At 56.5% G+C, this 20,832-nt stretch overlaps 1 protein-coding gene across 6 annotated transcripts in view; it reads left to right on the forward strand.

Moving 5' to 3' along the window:
* The window catches only part of HSPG2 (heparan sulfate proteoglycan 2), a 100,938-nt gene that overhangs the window by 17,774 nt on the left and 62,332 nt on the right, over nucleotides 1-20,832 (forward strand). For all 6 annotated transcript variants that reach the window (XM_047869290.1, XM_047869291.1, XM_047869292.1 and 3 more), the window contains exons 2-3: nucleotides 17,015-17,150; nucleotides 17,767-17,811. In XM_047869290.1, the coding sequence (XP_047725246.1) occupies nucleotides 17,015-17,150; nucleotides 17,767-17,811 (181 nt within the window). The remainder of the gene's footprint in view (nucleotides 1-17,014; nucleotides 17,151-17,766; nucleotides 17,812-20,832) is intronic.

Genomic DNA, 20,832 nt, shown 5'->3' on the forward strand with positions numbered 1-20,832 from the left:
CCAGCTTCCTTCCCATCTCTGCCCCCTTCCCTAATCGACCTGTGTAAAATGGCAGCTCCCCTCCCCAAAACAGTCCCTGTCCCCCTCACCCTGCCCTGTTTTCTCTATAATGCTCTCACCGTTTGGCAAGTATTAGTTTGTGGTCCAGCTGACTCCAAGGCTCATGTCGGCTCCGTGAGTGCAGAAAACCTACGTGTTACCTGCATACCTGCGCACGTTAACAATTACTGGTTATTTCCCCTTTTCTTCCCAGTACTTCTGATGACCACCGTTTATTGGGTCCTGGCTCTGTGCCCAGCCCTGTGCTAAGCAACTCACTGTCAGCTCCGTGAATTTCACAGGGTCCCCGTCACAGCTTTGTCACTGGTCAGAGATGAGCGGCCAGAGGTGCAGTGAGTTCCCCAAAGCCACCCTGCTGGAATGTGGCAGAGCCAGGCTCCCAACCAGGTTAGTCCTGTCCCAAGGCTCCCACGTGCTACCTCCTGTGTTTGGGCCAATGAGAGCAGAACGTTCACCCAAATTTGGGGTTCAGAATCTACATTTGCCAAGAGTGAATGGGTGGCTTTCAATCTTCTGGGGGTGTCCCTTCCAACCGTCTCTTCTATGATCGGTCAATTACAACCATCCCCACTGCCTCAGAATGACAGGTACGCTTTGGCTGGGGAGCCCCACAGGTCAACCGGAGACCCCAGGAGTAGGGTGGGGATCACAGGGTGGGCCCAGGTCCTGGGCTGTCCCTTGGCTCTCTGGGGGCAAGTGGACAGGATGTTCCCTCAGGCAGCAGACATTCCTGGTCGGAGGTGGCAGGCAGTGGGAGATTTACCATTTCCGGTAACCCGAGCCCCTGGGAGATTGAGTTCTCCCTGCCAAGGACACGCACCCCTGGCTTGCCAGCCCTTCCTGCCCCATCCTCAGCCTTGGTCTGCCTGGAGCTTAGGACCTGCTGGAGGGACCAGCCTTAAGTCCCAGAGGCGGAGACTGGGGTCTCAGGCCCTGATCAGTCCCTGACAAAGACCCAGCCTAATGCCACCCTCCCCGAGTCCTCATCTGTGTAGTCCCACACCCCATACCCCAGCCATGGGGAAGGAGGTGACGTGATGGCAGGAGAAGGAGCCTGTGTTAGGAGCCAGAGACCTGGGTCCTGCGTCTGCCTCCACCATCTGCTTGCTAGGACTTCTCTTCGTGGAGTGGCCGTGACCTCTCTGAGTCCCTGGTGCTACTCTGCACACACGATCCATCTCCTCCTTTACATCCTTTATGTACATGGTCCAGCTGGTCCTTACAACAACACTCGGGGGCAGGGGAGGGTCACTAAAATGAAGCTGCAAGTGGGAAAGTCACCCAGTGGGCAGTGTCACAGAATGGGATTTGAACTCTGGCTCTTCAACACTGATGGATCTTCCTTGATGTCTTCCTTCCCCTCTCTGGGCTTTTTTTGTTGTTGTTGGCTTCCCCTTCTGATAAGTGAGGGCTTCCCTGATAGCCCAGGACCCAGGGATCTGTTGGAGACCTCTCAGGCAGCTTTGTCTTATCTCGCCTGCCGGGGGGGGGGGGGGGGGGGGGGGGGGGGCGCATAGCAGGAATTATTCTATTATTCTCCCCGGGGAAGGGGGGGGCCTTCTGGAGAGCTCGCTCTCTTGGCACGTGAACTCTTGGGTAGGTGGAGGTGGGAGGGGAAGAAAGTGAAGAAGTGACAGGTTGTCTTGTTGAATCTCCATAGCAGCCTTGGGAGGTGGCCATTTTTATTCCTGTTTTACAGATTAGGACACAGGGGCTCATTGCCCTTCCCCCGATCACGCTCTGTGTCTCTCTCTCTCTCTCAAAAATAAACATTGGGGGGGGGGGGAAGGGACGGGGCAGCGCCTGCGTAGCTCAGTCGGTTAAGCGTCTGACCTCATCTCAGGTCACGATCTCGCGGTTCGTGGGTTCGAGCCCCGCGTCGGGCTCTGTGCTGACAGCTCAGAGCCTGGAGCCCGCTTCGGATTCTGTGTCTCCCTCGCTCTCTGCCCCTCCCCCACTCGTGCTCTGTCTCTCAAAAATAAATAAACATTTTTTGAAAAAAGGAAAGAAAAAGGGAGAAAGAGGCTCAGAGGGGTCAAGTGATTTATCCAGGGATGTGGACTGGCATGTGACCAACACATATTTCCTAGGATGGCTTTGATTTATTAAAAAAATAGAATAGTTGTCTTCCTGAAAAACTGTGAACATGCCCCAGACTTAATACCTCTTCGTCCAGACTACATCTCCCAGGCTGCCTCTGACACCTGGAAGCGGCCCAAGGATCCTTTGTTAAACCGTTTCTCCACATTCGCCTCGGAAAATATGGCTAGTCGTAATTATAGGCGTGCAAGAGTTCAGAGGAGCAAGAGCCGCGTGGGCTGGAACGGACTGGTTTGGCACTGAACTTGGAGCAGGATTGTGGGGCAAAGAGGGGCCTGGGGTGTGTCCGGGCAAGGCCAGGTTCACAGGCTCCATCCAAGGAGGCTCCGTGAAGGGCTTGCAACCCCGGCCATCTGCCAGGAACACCGCAAGGCCTCTCCCAAGACCCCTGCCCTCTCGACCCTGCCCATCCACCACCCTCCCGGGGTCTCCGGGGCGCCCAGGCTCCAGGCAAGGCGTCTTGGGCCCACAGACCTTTGCTCCAGCCCCACCCCCTCCCCCTAGAGTTCCCCGGAAACTGGGTAAAGGGCTGCAGCAGTGAGGCCAGGGAACCCTGGGATTTGAGCCGTTGGCAGCACAAGGACTGAGATGACCCCAGCCGGCCTGCTCCCACCCACCTCCTGCTGTGGGGCCCTTGGCCCTGAGGCCCCAGCAGCTGTCAGCAGGAAAGGGTGACAGAGGAGGGCCAGAGGTGACTTCTCAGCTCGCCCCTTCTCGCCGTGCTTGGACCAGACCCAGAATTCTTACCAGCTGTTGTCAGCAGCTGCTGAGCTCTGTTCCAGAGCCAGCAGCAGGCACCCCCCTCCTCCCCAAGGACATCTTCCCACCGTCCTTCGTGGCCGCTGCCCCTGGGGAGAGGTTGGGGCTAATATGGAGAGCGCAGTCACATTCCCAAGTTCCTTTGATCCCACAACACCACGAAGGAATAGGAACTAATGCCCCCATCTGTATGGACGAGAAAACAGATCCAGAGAGGTCAAGTGACTTGCTTGAAATCGCACAGCTACTGAGTGGCTGCATCCAGATTCCTGGCTCCTGGTTCAGTGTCCATCCCGCTGCCTATCTTCAGAGTGTGCTGTGCAGGACGACAAAGACTTTGAGGTTCCTGAGTCCGACTGCCACCGTAGCCACTTAGTAGTTTTAGGAACCCAGGCAAACCTTTTTTTTTTTTTTTTTTTAACTTTTTTTTTTTTTTATTTTTTTATTTATTTTTGGGACAGAGAGAGACAGAGCATGAACGGGGGAGAGGCAGAGAGAGAGGGAGACACAGAATCGGAAACAGGCTCCAGGCTCTGAGCCATCAGCCCAGAGCCCGACACGGGGCTCGAACTCACAGACTGCGAGATCGTGACCTGGCTGAAGTCGGACGCTTAACCGACTGCGCCACCCAGGCGCCCCCTTTTTTTTTTTTTTAAATTTAAGTAATCTTTACACCCAGCATGGGGCTCAAACTCACAACCCCGAGATCACAAGTCATACACTCTACAAACTGAGCCAGCCAAATGCCCCCTCTACTCCCCCCCGCGCCCAGACAAGCTCCTCAACCACTTGGAGGAGAATTCTCATTTTCTTGCCTATAAAAGGAGAATAGTGCCCACCTCTTGGGATTGTTGAGCAAATTAAATGAGAGAATCAGTGTTAAGTACTTAACATAAGGCCTGGAGTGTTCTAAGTACCCAAAATGAGATCTGGCGATGTTACCATCAAAGAGTATTCGTGTTAGCCACCTGTGCACCCAGAACAGTGGATGGCTCTATGGGGGTTATAGCCACGTTCCACAAATATATGTATCAATCAGTGAATATTTATTTGGTACCTACTGCGTGCCAGGTGCTAGAAAAGGAGCAGTGACAAAGCAGACAAAATTCCCGTCCCTGCTTACATTCCACCCCACATGGTGACTGGAGAGACACAACTTCATCCTTTTTTTTTTTTTTTTAAACATTTGTTCATTTTTGAGAGAGCACGAGCAGGGGAGGGGCAGAGAGAGAGGGAGACACAGAATCCCAAACAGGCTCCAGGCTCTGAGCTGACAGCGCAGAGCCCAATGAGGGGCTCGGACCCACAAACCATGAGATCATGACCTGAGCTGAAGTCGGACACTTAACCGACTGAGCCACCCAGGCACCCCAAGAGACAACTTCATCTTAACCACAGAAGCCGCCAAGCACTTTTACACACACTGCTGTACTATCCACGTTTTCAGATGAGAAAACTCCAGTGACGGAGCAGAGCCCAGGACCCAGCTCTTCTGAGGGTTTTAGGCCCTGAGGGCTTCCTAGAGGAGGTGACACTCCAGGCCTCAAGACCTGGCAGGAGAGGTTGGGAAGCAGCTACCACAGTCTGGGCAGCAACAATTTCAGGAAGGTCTTGCCCAGGTCAAGGCCTCTTGTTCCCCAGGGAGGAGGCCCAGCCAGAGCTTTAAATACCCCATGCAGCCCAGAATAGCCCCCATTGTCTTGGCCTGCAGCTGGGGGACCTGGGAGGATGCTGAGGGAGGTCGATGCTGGAGCGGGAGGAGGTCTTCCCTATATGGAATGGGTGGTTTTCTGCGAAGACTTTTCCATTTGGCTCCTGCAAGAAAGCCTGCCCGTGGCAGAAGGGCGGAGCCCCTGCCTGGTTCTTCGTGAGCGTGAGCGACGTGCTGGCAGAAGCGGGGAGCTCTGTGGGTGGGGGACTCCCAGGGAGGGCTGTGTGCCTGAGTTGAAGGTGCTCCTTTGTGTGCCAGGGATGTGTGTGCATTGGCCTGCTGGGCCCTGCACCGTGGGCAGGCCTAGCCATGTCCCCTCCCCGGGGCCTCCTGGCACCCTCTGGTGCTCTGGCTATTTTGGGCACTGGCTGTGTTCAGGTTTGTGGAGGGATGGGTAATCCTGTCTGTGCCAGGGATGCTGGGGGCACCCTCTGGATGGCCATTCCAGCCCCCTGGATCTTTGATGGCTTTAGCCTCTGCCCATGACTTCCGCCTCAAGGGGTCATGGTCAGTGGACTCCTAGGGAAGGCCAGTCCCACTGGCAAGGGCAAAGAAGGGCGCCAGACAAGCCTTGCCCTTGGGACATTCTCTGCTCTCAGTATCAGGAATAGTTGTGCTTCCTCTAAGCAACGAGTTTGTTTTGACCTCATTGGGTCACAGAATCCAGGGACTGGTCAGGTTTCCTTCCTCCCATTGGCCACTGGAAAGCTCAGAGCCAAACGGATTGTTGCTTTCCCGGATCTCCAGAATTCGGCATGTATTTCTATCTACTCACCTCACTCCAGGCTGTCCGTCTGCTTTTGTGAGCTTTTCTTATGTACGTTCAGTTAGTTTTCTCTCGCTGTTATGCGTGCATCTTTCTTTTTTAATGTTTATTTTTGAGAAACAGAGAGGGAGAGAACGAGTAGGGGAGGGGCAGAGAGAGAGAGGATCAGAGGGTCCAGTGTGGGCTCTGCATTGACAGCAGAGAGCCGGATGTGGGGCTCGAACTCACAAACCGTGAGATCATCGCCTGAGCCAAAGTTAGATGCTCAACCCACTGAGCCACCCAGGCGCCCCTACGTGTGCACCGTTGTAAACTGCCTTGAGTTTTTCTGGGAGAAGATGGCGGGGGAAGTATAAATAGATGATGATGATGATGGTGATGATGGTGGTGGTGGTGGTGGTGGTGACCCTGTGCTGGGCAGTCCCCTGCAGTCTTGAGGCTTGGTCCTCACTTTGCGATGACCTCTGCCAGCCCCTCCCTCTTTGCCGGTGGAAGTCATGGCCTAGAATTCTAGAATCTTCAGGTTGCAGGGTTTCAGTGTCCTAAAATGTCAAAGCCAGAAGGAACCTTTGGGATCTTCTAAGTTGAGAGCTTTCAAACTCACTGTTCAGCAGTGAAACCCTTATGTCAATCGAAAAAATAGTAGTTTGGTTAGATCCTGCACTATTTTGATAAGGGACAGCAAACACAGACCATTCACCACGGGCTAGTGCTGTTTGTAGCATTTTACACTTTTATTTAATCCTTACGACAATCCTGTGAGGTAGATACTATTAATGTGAACTACCATGTCCATTTTACAGATACGGAACAGAAAGGCACAGGGGGGTAAAGCGAGCTGCTCATGGCCTCTCAGCTAACCTGGGTCTGCACCAGATGTATGATGTAGGTCATACAATGGGAAAAGGTGGATTTGTTTTCAGTGAAGCAAGTATTTGGGGGAGGGGGCCCAACTTCTATTCATCACCCCCCCCACTCTCTCACCCCCTCTCTCAAGTGGCCCCCGAGGCTGCTGAGGACACACTAGAAACCAGTGATCTAGGCCTGTTTCATCATTTGAGGGAGCCTGAGGCTAGAGAGGGGAAGGGGCTTCCCCAAGACAGTGGGGGAGCTAGAAACCTTTCTCAGTCCCTTGGCCCGCCCGCCTCCTGGAACAGCATCAACAGCTCGACCTCCCCCTTGGAACACTCAGCTCCCTCCATCTCGTGGGCGCTGGGACCCTCTGACCTTCTGCATGGTCCTAGGGGACCAGGAGCGACCAGGCGCTGGGCCACCCTCTCTGTCCCCTCTGACGGGACTCCTCTCCTGAGAGGACAGGCTGGTGACCAGGGAGGAAAGAAAGGGGCAGCTTCCTTCTGGGTTTTCTCAGACTCTGGTGGCGTTTCCCCCCGGGGAGAGAACATGCCCCTCGTGTCACCCCGCCTGCCTTTCCTCCACAACGCCTTCATTGCATGGGGCCTTGGGGCTTTCTGTCTTCAAGAGCTCCCTCTTCAGAACCCCAGTGGTGCTGCTGGGCCATATCTTACCCCCAAAGCCCCGCCAAGGGAGAGCTAGCTGGCGGCCATCCGAGGGAAAGGGGTAGGTTTGTTGTGGGTGTTCCCGGTATGTGCTCTGTGAAGCTCTAATCTTATGAGGTCTGCATGAAGAAAGGGTTCCCAGTTAAGCAAGTTTGGGAAATACTAAATAGTTGCTCCCTTCCCCGATCATGGTGTTCAAGACATCTAGGACTTAGGGAACCAGCTCAGCTTTGTGCCACCAGCCTTTCCCAGATGTGTTTGTTTGCAGGACACCCACCCTGTCCAGAGCTGCTGTGCCCAGGATATTACTCATGAGCAAAGGGGAGAGGGGCACTTCAAGAGGAAGGGGCCCTTCCTTTTATTTCCAGCTCTGTTACCTCCCCTTTGGTCCTGGGTTCGGCCCTGCCTGCCCCTTCCTCCCCCTCCAGGAAGCAGATGAGGAAAGCCCTGGGGGCAGGGGGGGAGCTGGCCTCCTTGGCCGCAGCTGTTGGACTGTCATCCCAGCCTGTTTTTTCCTGTTGCCGATGCCCACGGGAGCAAGCAGGAGCAGAGTGACCGCGGCCTGGTGGCCTGGCCGCCTTAAGCAAGGCCCTGGAGCCGGAGCTGCGGCCCTGCTCGCTGCTGAGACCCCCACCCACTCCCTGAGATGCCGGTCCGCGCAGGGAGCAGGTGACCAAGGGCAGCTTCTTGTCCCCTCAGAGACAGGGCTCCCTGGCCGGAAAGCCCCAGGCACCAGAAATGGCAGGAGGAGGGCTCAGGTAGTACAGAGTTCCTGGTTGGAAACCAAGGGTCTGGCTCCCAGTCTCAGCTCTTCCAGCTCTGTGACTCTGGGCAAGCCGTCTTTCTGAGACTCGATCTCTTCATTTGTAAACTCCTTCCATTCATTAACTTAAAAAGTGTTATTGAGCTGCTGCCACATAATTTGTAGGTACTGGGGGTACAGCAGTGAGCACAATGGACAAAGTCCCCATCTTTGCGGAGCTGATGCTCCAGTGGGGGCAACAGATGATAAACAGATGAGCATGTAAACATAAGGTAGAGTGTAGATGGTGAGATGCTATGAAGCAGGGTAAGGGAGGTGACAGAGAGCCAACTAAGAGATTCTGGACCTGGGATGTGCTCAGGGTGGGTCTCTGTAAAGGTGACCCTTGAGCAGGAACGAGAGGAAGAGGAGGAGTGGGCACATCTGGGGGTGGTGTCCCAGGCAGAGGATGCAGCAAGTACAAAGGTCCTGAGGTAGGCGAGAGCTAGGTGTATTTGAGAACTATCGAGATAAATGTGGCAGGGAGTGGGGAGAGCACGGTAGGAGAGGAGGATAGAGAATTGCGTGTGTGTGTGTGTGTGTGTGTGTGTGTGTGTGTGTGTGTGTATGTATGTGTGTGTGTGTGGGTATGCAGGTCACATAGGACTGGTTACCCATAATAAGGGCTTTTCTTCGCATCCTTTGGTGAGTCAAGAGTAGTGGAAAGGCCTAACCCAGTAGGTTCAGGCGGTGGTCACTGTTGTAAGTGATGTCTCACTTCAACAAAAATTTGTAGAACGTTCCCCCACACCCCCGTAGGCCTGGCACTGTGCTAGGGGCTTCATTCCTGAAATCTAGGGGCAGCGACCCCAGGGGGCATGGGCAGGCCCGGCTGGGTTGGTGGGGGCCATGAAAGCCCGCAGATGCTCCAGCGCTCCATGGTAGCAGGGCCACCTGGGCGCCAGAGAATCCGAGAACCACGCCGGGCTGCGGGCAGGAGGCAGGCACGTGAACACCGCCGGTGCTGTTGGCATGAACAGTGTTTGGCAGATAATATTCAAGCCCTGGGGACCTTCTTGCCGGGCGGCCCAGCCCGGAAGCCATGCCCACTTGGCCACCCCCGCCGCCTTGGCGTCACCTGGCACGTGGGTGGGGCAGAGGCATTTCCCAGCGACTTCCTGCTTCTTCCCTCTGAGCTGGCGGACAGCTCATTGAATGCCAGGGGAGGCCCATTCTTGGGGTGTCTGTGGGGCAGGGACTCTGGGGGAGCTGGGCAAACTGGGGCTCTGTGACCAGCACAGCCAAGAGAGACTGCTCTTTTGGTGGAGAAGCCCATTCGGGGCTGTGCACAATCCCACCTCTGGGCCTAACCACGTGCCCTCCCTTCTGCCCGGTGCAAGCACTTTGCCCCTTCTCCACCCAAGACCATCTTTCAGACCCAGCTGAATTGTCCTTTCCGCCGGGAAGCCTTCGCCAAGCTCGGTTAGTGAGGGGACCCTCCCCTGGGCCCTCCCAGCCCCCTGCCCTTCCTCTGCAGAGTTCTCCATGCACTGTGCTCTCATCACTCGGTTTAATAGTCTGTCTCCCCTAGGAAGACAGAGCTCTGTGTCTACTTCCCAGTTTTATCCTCAGGACCCAGCGCATCGTAGGTGCTCAGTAAGTAAAGGTCAAAGCGGCTTGAATTGAACCTTTTATGGCGGGTCAGATTGATTATCCCCTTTTTACAGGTGAGGAAGCTGAGGCTACCCAGCTAGAAGGTGGCCAAAGTGGCCTGAAATCAGGAATCTCTGAGCAGAGTCCACCTTCTGCCCCACTGGCCACATCTCTGAGACCCATAAGGTGCTCTTAGGTGGCTATGCTGGTAAAAGACCCGTTCAGGCGCAACCCAGCTACCTGTATAGGCAGAGACCATGTCAGGCCCACCCGCGAAAGGGCCACGCCTCCCAGAACAAGTCAGCCCCACTCCCCTTGCCTCTCCCAACAGCCCTGGGAAAGAGTCAAACAAAGCAGGATGTTTTTGTGCCTACATTATCATTGAGGAAACTGAGGCCTGGAGGGATCATTAACCATGTCAGTGATCATGTGATTCGGTCCCATTTTCCCCTGGGATGAGGTATTAGTGGCCTCAATTTTATTGATGGGGAACCGAGGTTCAGAGATCATTCTGGCACTTTCTTGCTGTGTGATCTTGAGCAAGTCTCTACTTTCTCTTTCTGAACTTCACTTTCTTCCTGTGTCAGATGGCCTGATTCCCACCTCAGGGTTGTTGGGCAAGTTCACTTGTTCGTTCATTCATTCATTCATTCGGTCATTCAGTCGGTCTGTGTCAGCAGATATTAATTGAGCACCTAGTCTGTGTTTTCTGTTTTGAAGATGCAGCAACGATAAAAACAGGAAAATCACTGCCCTCCTGGTACTTTTGTTCACAGCAGAGATGGCTGGTGTGTGGAAGGTGAGCGCATGTAGTGGGGATTCGCTGCAGTTTGCTAGAAGGGAAGGGTGTCAAGGGGCTTGTCCATGGCCACATGGTGAGTTTTGGGGCAGAGCTGGGACGAGGGACCCCAGACGTCAGGTTCTCGCTCCGCTGTTCTCTGTTGAACACGGCCCTGGCTGGAATGCAGACTTTCCAGGTCACAAGCCTTGGGGTCAGAAGCAGGGGCCTGCAGGCTGCTACGCCTCTAAGGTAGCAGAGTACAGAAGAGGGAGTCCTGCCGTCAAACTGGATCTCCACTGCCTTAGCTGTGCGACCTCGGGTAGGTGACTTCACGTCTCTGAACTTCCCTTATCTGTAAACTGGCGGGGGTGGGGGTGTGGGGAAGCACCAGTATCTGCCTTCTGGAGCTGTGGTCTTGCATGAGATAAGCCTTGTAAAAACCTTATCTTGGCACCTGCGTGCAGTGAGCTCTTGATGTGCCTCCACCATTCTCCTTATCTGGGGCATCTGGCCAACTCAGGCTGGAGAAGGTCCTGCACCTTGGGAGCCTGAGTGTGGGAAGCTGGCAGGCCTCCCGAGTGGCACGGGCAGTGTAGGCATGCCAGAGGAGGCTGTGGCCACCTCCTTTCCGGCCCGGCGCCCCTCTTAGCCTGCCAGGGGATTAAAGGCCTTTTGGCCTTTGTGTCGGGCTCACCCGCCCCTGGCAGTTTGCACAACAAAGTGCTGCCCCGACAGATTCCTTCCCTGTTGCCGTCTGCTGCCCATGGACAGGGCACTGGGCAGCCTGGGGGTGGGGCAGGGCACCTTGACCCTGTGTCTGGGGCCTAGGGTGTAGCAGAGCTGGGAGCACGAGTTATGGGGTTACGTGGGAGCCTGTATCATAGCAGAGTAGGAGCGTGTCCTTCCCGGGAGATTCGGGGGCCATGGGTGGGGGAGGGGGCCCTGAGGCAGTCTGTGCCGGCAGGAGGCAGGTGGGCAGGCAGGGGCTCGTTCGTCCCCCGCCCCCACGCAGGCTCTGGATTTTGATGGAGTGAGCTCACTCCGGCCCAGATGCCTGGAGCCTTGCCCTGGGCAGCTGCAGCCCCCCTGGGGACTGCGGTGCTCAGACCTTCCTGCCCAGCTGCGTGGGTTGTGGTGGGCTCGGCCCAGCCTGGGTCACAGGGAGGGGGTGATGGGCTGGCTGCCCACGTCGCGGGAATAATGGCTCTGGAGCAGCCCCGAGTCCCCCTGTCGGCCCCGAGTCAGCCTCGGAGGAGGCAGATAACTCGAGCCTCGGCACCAAGCTCTGCCGTCACCTCGAGCCTGGGTGCCCCCCTTCCAGCAAGCCCAGAGCTGAGGCAGCAGGGCCGGGCCCTGTCCTTCTTCCCAGACCTGGAGGCTGACCCTGGGCCTGAGCCCATGCCCCCCCCCCCCCGATGCATCACCTCTTGCCCATACCCACCCCTCACCTCTACCGTGCCCCAAGCATGGGACTAACTCTAAACGCTTACTGAGCACTTACTGTATACCTGAGCGCGTCATGCGCTTTTAATTTCATTTACACCGGTGACCCTCGGTGAGCCTCAGTTTTCTCATCTGCAAAATGGAAATAAAACCCGGAGTGAAATGTGCATCGGCATTCAGAAGTTTTCAGATTCGAGAAAGGTGCTATCGAACGTGTGAGAGCACAACTCAGAGGAGTCTGGAGCAACACCCCGTAATGAAACACACTAACATTTGCTGCGGCAAAACACTCCCGCTCACCCTAGGTGAAGTAAATAGGATACTGACCGCTTCCTGTCAGTTCAGGTCAAGACTTGGCACCAAATGAGCTTGTTGTAAACTTATTTTAAAAAACAAAGAAGAGGGGCGCCTGGGTGGCGCAGTCGGTTAAGCGTCCGACTTCGGCTCAGGTCACGATCTCGCGGTCCGTGAGTTCGAGCCCCGCGTCGGGCTCTGGGCTGATGGCTCAGAGCCTGGAGCCTGCTTCCGATTCTGTGTCTCCCTCTCTCTCTGCCCCTCCCCCGTTCATGCTCTGTCTCTCTCTGTCCCAAAAATAAATAAACGTTGAAAAAAAAATAATAATAAAAATAAAAATAAAAAACAAAGAAGAGGAAACACTCTTAGTTTTCAGAGCTCTTTGCGTTTCCCCTGCTGCAGATGAGGGATAGCGGCCCTGTAGCGCCAGCCCTCCCACGGTGGCTGCGAGGGTTATTGGAGGGGGTCCCCACAGCGTCGAGGAGAGGGCCTGGTGTGGAGACAGCCGCCGATGGAGTCTTCCAGCTCCTACTGTCATCCCTTCGCCGTGCCGTCGTCCTCCTCCAGCTTTCATTTTTAACAGCACCAGAAACTCTTATCTACATAGTCCTCACTGAAAACTCCAATCCTTTGAAACCCCCAAACCCTATATCCTATATCTGTTTCTGCACCTTCCCCTGCACCCCAGGTTTTCTCTGCCTTCTCTACCCCTCTCTAATGGCTCGACCTTTCACCTCCAGCCTGGGTTCTTCTCAGCTAGCCTTGGATCCCTCGGCATCCACACCCAGGCCGGGAAAGGAGGTTTCTGGCCTCTGTCCCTTGTCCCAGAGGATCTCTGCGGGACTTGAACCTGGAGCCTCATGTGCATGCTCATGCCTACCAGGAAGGCCTGGACGCAACCCAGCCTCAGGGGGCTGTCTCGCAAAAGTTCCCCGCCTGTCTGGGTTCCCCCACCTCCTGCCACCCGTTGGGGGGCCATTATGCCCACACCCCTGTCCTAGCAATTGTTCCCAGCACACTAGAACAGTCCTCTGGCCTTGGCCTGTATGAGTCAGCTGCCTCCACTTCCCCCACCAGGAACCTGTTGTGTCTGGAAAATCCTCCTGTCTGCTTGACTCCTTCCTCTCTGGCCCAGGTCTGCCTTCTGGACCCCTCCTTTCCAGTCCCGCCATCCGGCTCCAATGCCTGCCTGAATACTGGGTTCCTCTGGGAGGAACCCAAGCTTTCTTATAGCCGGAGATGGGCTGGAGGGCAGGAAACCTGAGTTCTATTTCTGCTTTTGACCTTGGAGCTACCAATGGCTCTCCTTGAGGTGTTAGGCATATACTGCATGGGCTCAGGCCGCTGGCAGCTCAGGTGTCCTGTGGGCCATCCTGGGAGCTGGTTGGGTTGGGGATGGGAACCGGCCAGCCCTGGGTGTCCTGGCCCTGCCCTCTGCTTAGGCCTCAAGGCCAGCCTGGAGGCCCAGCCTCAGCCCTGCCTCTTTTCCTGGTCAGCAGGTGCAGAACCTAGAAGTCCCCTGTGATCTTGGGCAAGTTACTTGGGGGGGGAGGGGGGTGCTGTTACCTCCTCTGTGAAAGGGGGCCATTCGTACCTGCTCAGCCACCTCAGGCAGTCATTGTCAGGGTCTAATGACCCCAAGTTTGAGGAAATGCTCTGTAAACTGTAAAATAGCACTGTGGTTGAAAGGTTTTGTGGGAGTGACTCTCAGTGACCTCGGTCAGTTCTGGCTCAGTGGCAAAAGCTTAGACATTGGAACCAAACCACCAGAGGTCAAGTCCCAGCTCTGCCACCTGCTAGATCTTCAAGCAGATGATCCGACTGCCCCATTTCCCCATCCCTGCAGTGGCCTATTGAACACCTGTAACCTGGGTTAACATTTATAAAAATCCTCAAAGAAGTGCCTGGTATGTAGTAGGTGCTCAAGAAATGTTAGGTCTTTCTATTCTCAAGTAGAGCCCAGATTTCCCAGATCTGAATCCAAGTTCTCTTCTACGGTCAAGTCTCAGGCTCCTTTGGGCTCTTTCCGGGAGCCTCATTCCGGTCTGGTTCCATCTCCCCTCCCAGATGTGAAATACAGCTGCTAGAACCTTTTGATCTTCAGCTTTGCACAAATGAAGTCTCTGCTCTTGTTGGCTCAGCCCTTGCTACAGGCCCTGATCTGACCCCAGAGCCTCGGGCCCTGGAGAGGGGGCTGAAAGCAAGGGCAGGCTGGCATGTGGAAGGGCCCATTCCCTGGAGTCCCTGGGGTGGGAGGGCTTCTCTCCAGGCCCCGACATGCTCTGGATTCTCTCACCCCTCTCACTGCAGATGTGTGTTCCTGGCATTTTGTCCAAGTTGAGTCTCACTTTGCTATTTCCTGTCCGGTCTCAAGTCACCTCCCCCCCACCACCCCCGCCCTGGCCTGGGAGAAGCTTTGGACCTTGCTCACCACCAGAGTTTTCCTTTCCAGACAGCAGTGTCTAGGGGATGCTGGGAATCTCTGTGCCCTGTGCATACCCCCCCCCCTCCCATGGCCTGGCTTGCATGGGGATGGGGAGGGTGTGGCAATGACACAGAGAGAGAGATAGCCCTCCCCAGGTGGGGAGGATCCAAGCCTGCCCCCTCTAACCTCTTCTGCCCGGTGTCTGTGCCCCTATGCCAGCCTTAGCCTCACACTCCCCTGAAGTCAGTCAGGGCCTGCTCTGGACCCATCTCCCACCTGGTGGGAACATTACCTTCTACCCATAACCAGGGAAGGAGGGGGAAGCCTTTTCACGGACTGATCTTGTGGTTCTTAGCCAGTGAGTGCTAGAGTTCTCTAAGCACATGCCAGTTCATCCCTCCCACCTGGCTGAGAAGGGCCCCAGGAATCTGAATTTCTCACCAGCTCCTGGAGATTGTGAAGCTCATTCCTGGAAACAGACCCTGTGGGCATGGTCTAGAGGTCTACTGGCCACCTGGGACTGGGATGGGCATTTGTCTAGAGAGAAGGTAGGGAAGGAAGAGGAACAGGAGGAGGTGTTTGCCCATGGGTTGGAGGGGAAGGGGCATTGGGCCATGGCAGAGAGTAAGGTGTGGGCAACGTAGACCTTATGCTATGCTTCGTAGCACTGCAGACGTGAAGGTGACCAAATGGCAACCAGTCGAGGAGGAAGCTCCCAGCCTAGGAAGGGAGATTGCATATAGACTCTGTGGGGGCAGGTGGTACCTCCAAAGCAAGTCAAGTTCAGGAAGCAGCTAGAATTAATAGGTGATGACATTTTTGACCATTCGCTCATTCATTCATTCATTCATTTATTACTTCAGGTAGTTATTGAACATGGGGTGCTGAGAAGGTAGAGATGAATTCATCACAGTCCCTGCCTCCATTCCAATGGAGATACAGATGATTACAGTGTGAGCCCAGAAGCACCCAGAACCCAGCCTGGGTGGGGACAGAGGTGACCGTAAGGGCAAGAGTGAGGAAAAAGTCTCCCAGAGGAGATTTTCTTTTTTTAATTTTAATTTAATTTTATTGAGATTTGCTTTTTAGGCATCTTTATTGAGGTATAAGTTATATACAGTAAAATGCACCCATTTTAAGTGTACCATTCAATAATGATAAGATGTATATACCCAGGGAACAGTCACTCCGAAAGTTTCCCTTGTGTCCCTTCCCAGTCAGCCTACCCCATCCCCGGTCCCAGGCAACTAGTGACATTTCTGTAACTGTAGATTAGAATTCCCCCCCCTAGAGTTTCCTATAAATGAGGTCACACGGTATGTAGTCTTTTGTGTCTGGCCTCTTTCGCTCACTGTACTGTGACTGAGTTTCATCCGTGTTGCTGTGAATATCAGTTATTTGTTCCTTTTTCTCATTGATCAGTTGGAGGAGGTGATGTTTACCCGAATTTTGGAGGATGACTTAGCCAGATAAACAAAGCAAGGAAGGGCATTCCAGCAGAGGGACTAGCGTGAGAAAAGGCCAAGCGCTCCAGGACACGGGCTGGGTAAAGGTGGGGGGCGTAGGGAGGGAGAGAGACTGACCGTCTCTTTGTTTTTCTTCTCCTCCTCGGGCCTCTCTCCTGCTGCCATCACCTTGTCTGGCCAGCTAAGGCTAGGTTTTGTTTTCAAAAGCGAGACCATTTCCTTCTGGCTGGGCTGGGCTCTCCAGAGAGGGCTGAGGCCAGGCAGGGCCTGAGACTCTCAGGCCAGGCCATCTGGGGCTGGACGTGCATTACGGGGCCACAGCAAATCCATGCACACTTGTGCTTAGGGGCTCTGGGGTTTCCTTGGTCTCCTCCGGGTTTGTTTTTTCTCTGCGTTAGCTGATAAAACTCCTTTGGCAACATTTCCATCTTGTCTAAGAGGAAAGAGGCATTCACTGCCCATAGCTCGCCCTGAGAAAGGCAGGTGTTGTGGCCACTGGGGCCCTGCTCTTCTGGCCTGCAAGGTGCAGGGTCTCAGCAGGCCCTCTGTGGAATGGGAGCTCGAGGTGGAACTTGTGCTGGGCTCAGCATCAGCCTGAGGTCATACAGAGTTGACACCACGCCTGTCCTGCCCCCATTCAGCCCAGCTGTTGGGTCCGCCCCCTCGGCTGTATGCACAGATGAGCTTGTCCGTGTGGCCACAGATGCCAGAGCTAGCTCTCCAATATGGCTGGAATGTGTTCCCCATGGCTTGGAGCTTTGGAAGCGAGGCTGAAGCAGAAAGAAGTGGTTGAGATGGCGTGCGAGGGAGCGGCTGTCACAGACGGCAGCTTCGGTGGACTCACCTGTGATTACTGCCTCTGTCCCCCACCCATGCTTCCTCCTGCCTCTGTCCCCCATCTTTGCTGTTCCAGGTCACCCTTTACCTGTCCGTGTCCCCCTGTCTACTACTGCGTATTCCGGATGACCCTTGCCTTCTCCAAAGGAAGAGAGGAGTCAGTCATCAGTTACCAAAGTGATTTTAACTTTATCATCTGTTTGTTTGAGGATTCATTCAGACTCAGTGAATGCGCAGGGTTGGGCGCTGAGGCCTCCAGGGGCGAATGGAGCTTTCTTTGGCAAAACTGAGTCAAAAATAGTGGTTCAGCCCCAGCCTGACTCTCACAGCCAAACCACATCTGACTTAACCACTACAGGGCTTTGGGGTAGGACTCTGGGTCCCCCTTGAAGTGAGGGGAGGGATCCTTTGCATGGTGGAGGCTGGAGAATGTGACGGTCGGCTGTGTGATCTCCCACAGGTGACTCATGGGCTGCGGGCGTATGATGGCTTATCTCTGCCCGAGGATGCAGAGACAGTCACGGTGGGCCGGGCCGGCAGGAGCTACTCAGACATCTCTGATGACGAAGACTTGCTGGCTGACGATGCCTCTGGAGGTGAGCAGAGGGTCCTGGTGTGTGGAGTGGAGGAGGTCAGGGGTGGAGCCAGGGTTCTCCCCGCCCCCCATCCCAGGTCCTTAAAGAGGCCCCAGGAAGCTTGCCCAAGGGGGTGCCTCATGAGATGGGCTGAGAGCCGTGTGCATTCTAAGCCCTGGTCCCAGTGACCCCAAGACCCTCCACTTAGAACCTGTGTGACCCTGGTGGCTCACAGGGCCGGTGGCTGCTCCTCTGCCACTGCTGTGTCCTCGCAGCACAGGATGATCGGGACTCGCAGGGAGGCGGGAGACGAGGCACAGTAGAGGACAGTTCCCGCCTCCCCTTACCGCACCTCCTCCTGGCCCCGTTGCGAAGGCCAGTGTGACGGGGCCCCTTCCACCCCAGCACGGACAGACCGTCAAGGCCCCGCACCGTGCAGCCTTGACCCACACCCTCTCTGATGGAGGCTTCCACGCTGACTTTCACAAGCCGGGATCCCTGGGCAGTGGGGAGGACGCAACGGCTCTGCGCTTCCATGCCCTTCCGCACGGCGTGCCAGGTGCCCCAAACGGTGCTTGGCACCCAGTAGGTACTCAACAAGAACTTGTTGCTGCATAAGTCTCTCTTCTGCTTGCAGATGGCCTGGGTAGTGGGGAACCAGGCAGCGGGGACTTTCAGATGGGTAAGTTGCTGAGGGCCCCCATCCTGCCCCCTGGGCAAGGTCTTCCCCGCCACAGGGGTCCCGTCTCTGGGGCTGAGGGCCTCGAGGGCTTCGTGGGCCTGCCGTGCAGGTGGTTTTATACTTGCTGAGCAACAGTCGTGTGGACTGGTTGGCAGGTCCCTGCAAGGTTGGGGACAGCCAAGCTCTGTGGTCGTCTGCGCCACAGGGACAGGGCTGAGCGCAGCAGGCAGGAAGCGCCCACGTGTAACAGGTACCCAGAATAGCAAAATTCCCATCTCCCAGCACAGCTCAGCTGTGGGGTCCCTTCCTAGATCCCTTCTTGGGGGTGTTGAGCTGGGGACCCCAGGCAGGGGTGGGCAGATAGAGGCGCTCTGTGGCATAGGACATGTGGGCAGGCCGACGGAGCTGGCAGAGGGTGGAAGTATAGCCTCACCTTGGACCTGGGAGGGACCCTGCCTTCAGGTTGGGTCACCTCTGGGAAGCCAAGGGTTCCTGGGTTGGGGAAGAGGGCTGGGCTTTGTGGACAGAAAGAACCAGGCCTCCAACAGCTGCTCCTTCCATTAGCACTTGGTGCACAGTGGAGCCGGGGCCAGGCCAGCACTGGGACTCAGTCCCTGCCTCCTCCCAGCCCAGGATTCTGGGTAGAGAAGGAACTACCCAGTGACAAGTCCCCGAAGCTCCATATGATTCCTGCTGCCTTCTCTGGAAGCCAGCGCTGAGCACTCTGCCGTCAGGGCCAAGGATGGAGCTCGGCTCAGGCGGACCACTGGGTGGCCTCACTGCATCCAGTGCCGCCTACGGTGACGCGCCTGTACTTCTGCAGGGGTGGGGGTCGCCTCCTTGTGTGACTGGTGCATCAGGGGCATCCAAATGCGAGGGGGTCGTGTCCTACCTGCCAACGTGCAGACAGGAGGGTTGGCCCCTAGGTGTCCTGGTCCTGACTGTGACCTCCCAGCACCCGGGACTCAGAGCCTGCCTGAAGCTTTTCCACATGTAGGTCTTTCCAGAGCTGCAGGATGCCTGGGAGCTGGGCGGGGCCTCTGCACACATCCCACACCCTAGAATGGACTGTGCTGATGCATCGCTGGGAGCTGCCTCTTGCTAAGCCAGGCCTGTCTGCTGAGGCCCTGGTCCGGTCCGTACTGTCCATTTGGAAACATCCACGGCCCCTCCCCTGTCCACCGCGGCAGCTCTGCCCTCTCTGAGGGGTTCTTGCCAGCCCGCCTCCCCTGTGAGATGCAGCTGTGAGGACAGGGGGGGGTCAGAGGTAGGGGAAGGGGTAGGGACGGGGGAGCAGCAGCTGGGAAGGGCCCGTGCTTGCGAGTGGGGCCTCTCCGTGGGAAGACACAGGGCCTTAGACCCTCCAGGCCCAGCCCTGGCGCTGGCCTGCTGCCCTTGGGGCAGGTCCAGGCAGCTGGGCTGAGTCTAAGCCCTGGAGACAGCAAGTGAGTTTCCCAGCCTCTCCATGTGCCCACTTCGGCCTTGCCCAAGGGTAGTGGCTTCCCTGCGCTGGGAAGCAAGGGCCATCCTGACCAAGATGGGGCCACACCTGGCCATGCCCCTTGCCTGGGCTCTGGCCCAGCCCCACACCCTGGATCCTAGCCTCTGAGATAGTACCCCCCCCCCCCCCCGCCACTTCCCTCACGTAAGGCTGTGGCTGCTGCAGGCTCGCCCCAGCCCTACCCCATCACCCCCCCACCTTTTGTGTGCCGGTACCCCCACCCGAAAGACAAGCCCCTGGCTCTGACTCCTCCCTGCGACCCCTGCCCACCTCCCCTCACCCAGTTTTTTTCCATCTTCTGACCCGTCTCTCTGTTTCCACTCTTGTCCTGCTCCCCTCCTCCCCTGCCTTGGGCTATCTCTCTCCTCTTTGTATCTGTCTCATCTGTGCATCATCCTGTCTCTCATTCTGTATCTCTCTCTCTCTCCTTCCCTCTCTCCCTTCTGCCTCTCTTTCACCCTTGCTCTCATTCTTCCCCTGCTTTCTCTCTGCTTCTCTGTCATTTTCTTCCTCTGTCTCTTTCTGTCTCTTGATGTCTCTGTCTCTCCCTTTGGTTCCCTCCACCTCCCTTGCAGTCTCTGTCCCTCCTGGCCCCCCTCACTGTGGCTCTGCTCTGCAGGCCCCGGCCAGGCCACCCTCCTGTGGCTGGTGAGGAATCTCCTCCCAGTAAGTGAGGCCAGACAACCTGGGGGGAGGCTCCCTCTGCCCGCCCCCCCCCCCCCCATTCCCTCTCCCGGCTCTCACTGCGCTGTCCTTTCTCCCTCTCCTCTTCCTTCTTAGCTTGCACTTTGTCATACGTGAGGCTCAGAGGCACTTTCTTTTTGGGAGTGGGGACCTGGTCGGCCCCTGCCCGGGACACAGCCAGGCCCCATCTGGGCTTCTAGGTCTAAACACGATGGGCAGAGCCCCTGGCATTCTCCACCCCCCCCACCCCCACCCCCACCCCCACCCCCCCCACCCCCACCCCCCCCCCACCCCCACCCCCCCCCGCCCCACCAGGCACTGCTTGGGCTGGGACGGGTACAGCAACCCCTCAGGGAGCAAGGCCCTAGAAGCTGGAGGCGACGGGTACCCGCCTCAGGACTGGCTGATGCTGGGCCCACCCAAGGGACCCAGGGCTCCCGGGCGTGGGGTTCAGGGGCCTGGGTGTATGGCGGACGAGTTCCATTGAGCAGGGAGTTGGTGAGATAGTCTGCCGGGGGGCTGGCGTGGTCAGGTGTGCGTTCCTCACCCCACCTGGATGCAGGCACTTCCTGGCCCCTTGCCCCTCCAGACTGTGGCTCCAAGCGGGCTGTCTGGATGAGGTCAGAATGAGGGCCAGGAGGGAGAGCGCTGGCCGGGGCAGGCACCCAGAGCACACCCACCCCCAGGCAGCTTCACTCACTTACGGTACCTTCGGTTCTGGGGGCTGTTCCTAGAATAGAGCGGGCTTTACCTTCTGCCCCAACCCTCAGGCTCTGGCCACAGGGAGGCAGTTCAGGGTGGAAGAGGGAGGGTGCTCGCCCTGACCCACCCCTGGT

Source organism: Prionailurus viverrinus, chromosome C1 (genome assembly GCF_022837055.1).
Source record: "Prionailurus viverrinus isolate Anna chromosome C1, UM_Priviv_1.0, whole genome shotgun sequence".
NCBI lineage: Eukaryota > Metazoa > Chordata > Mammalia > Carnivora > Felidae > Prionailurus > Prionailurus viverrinus.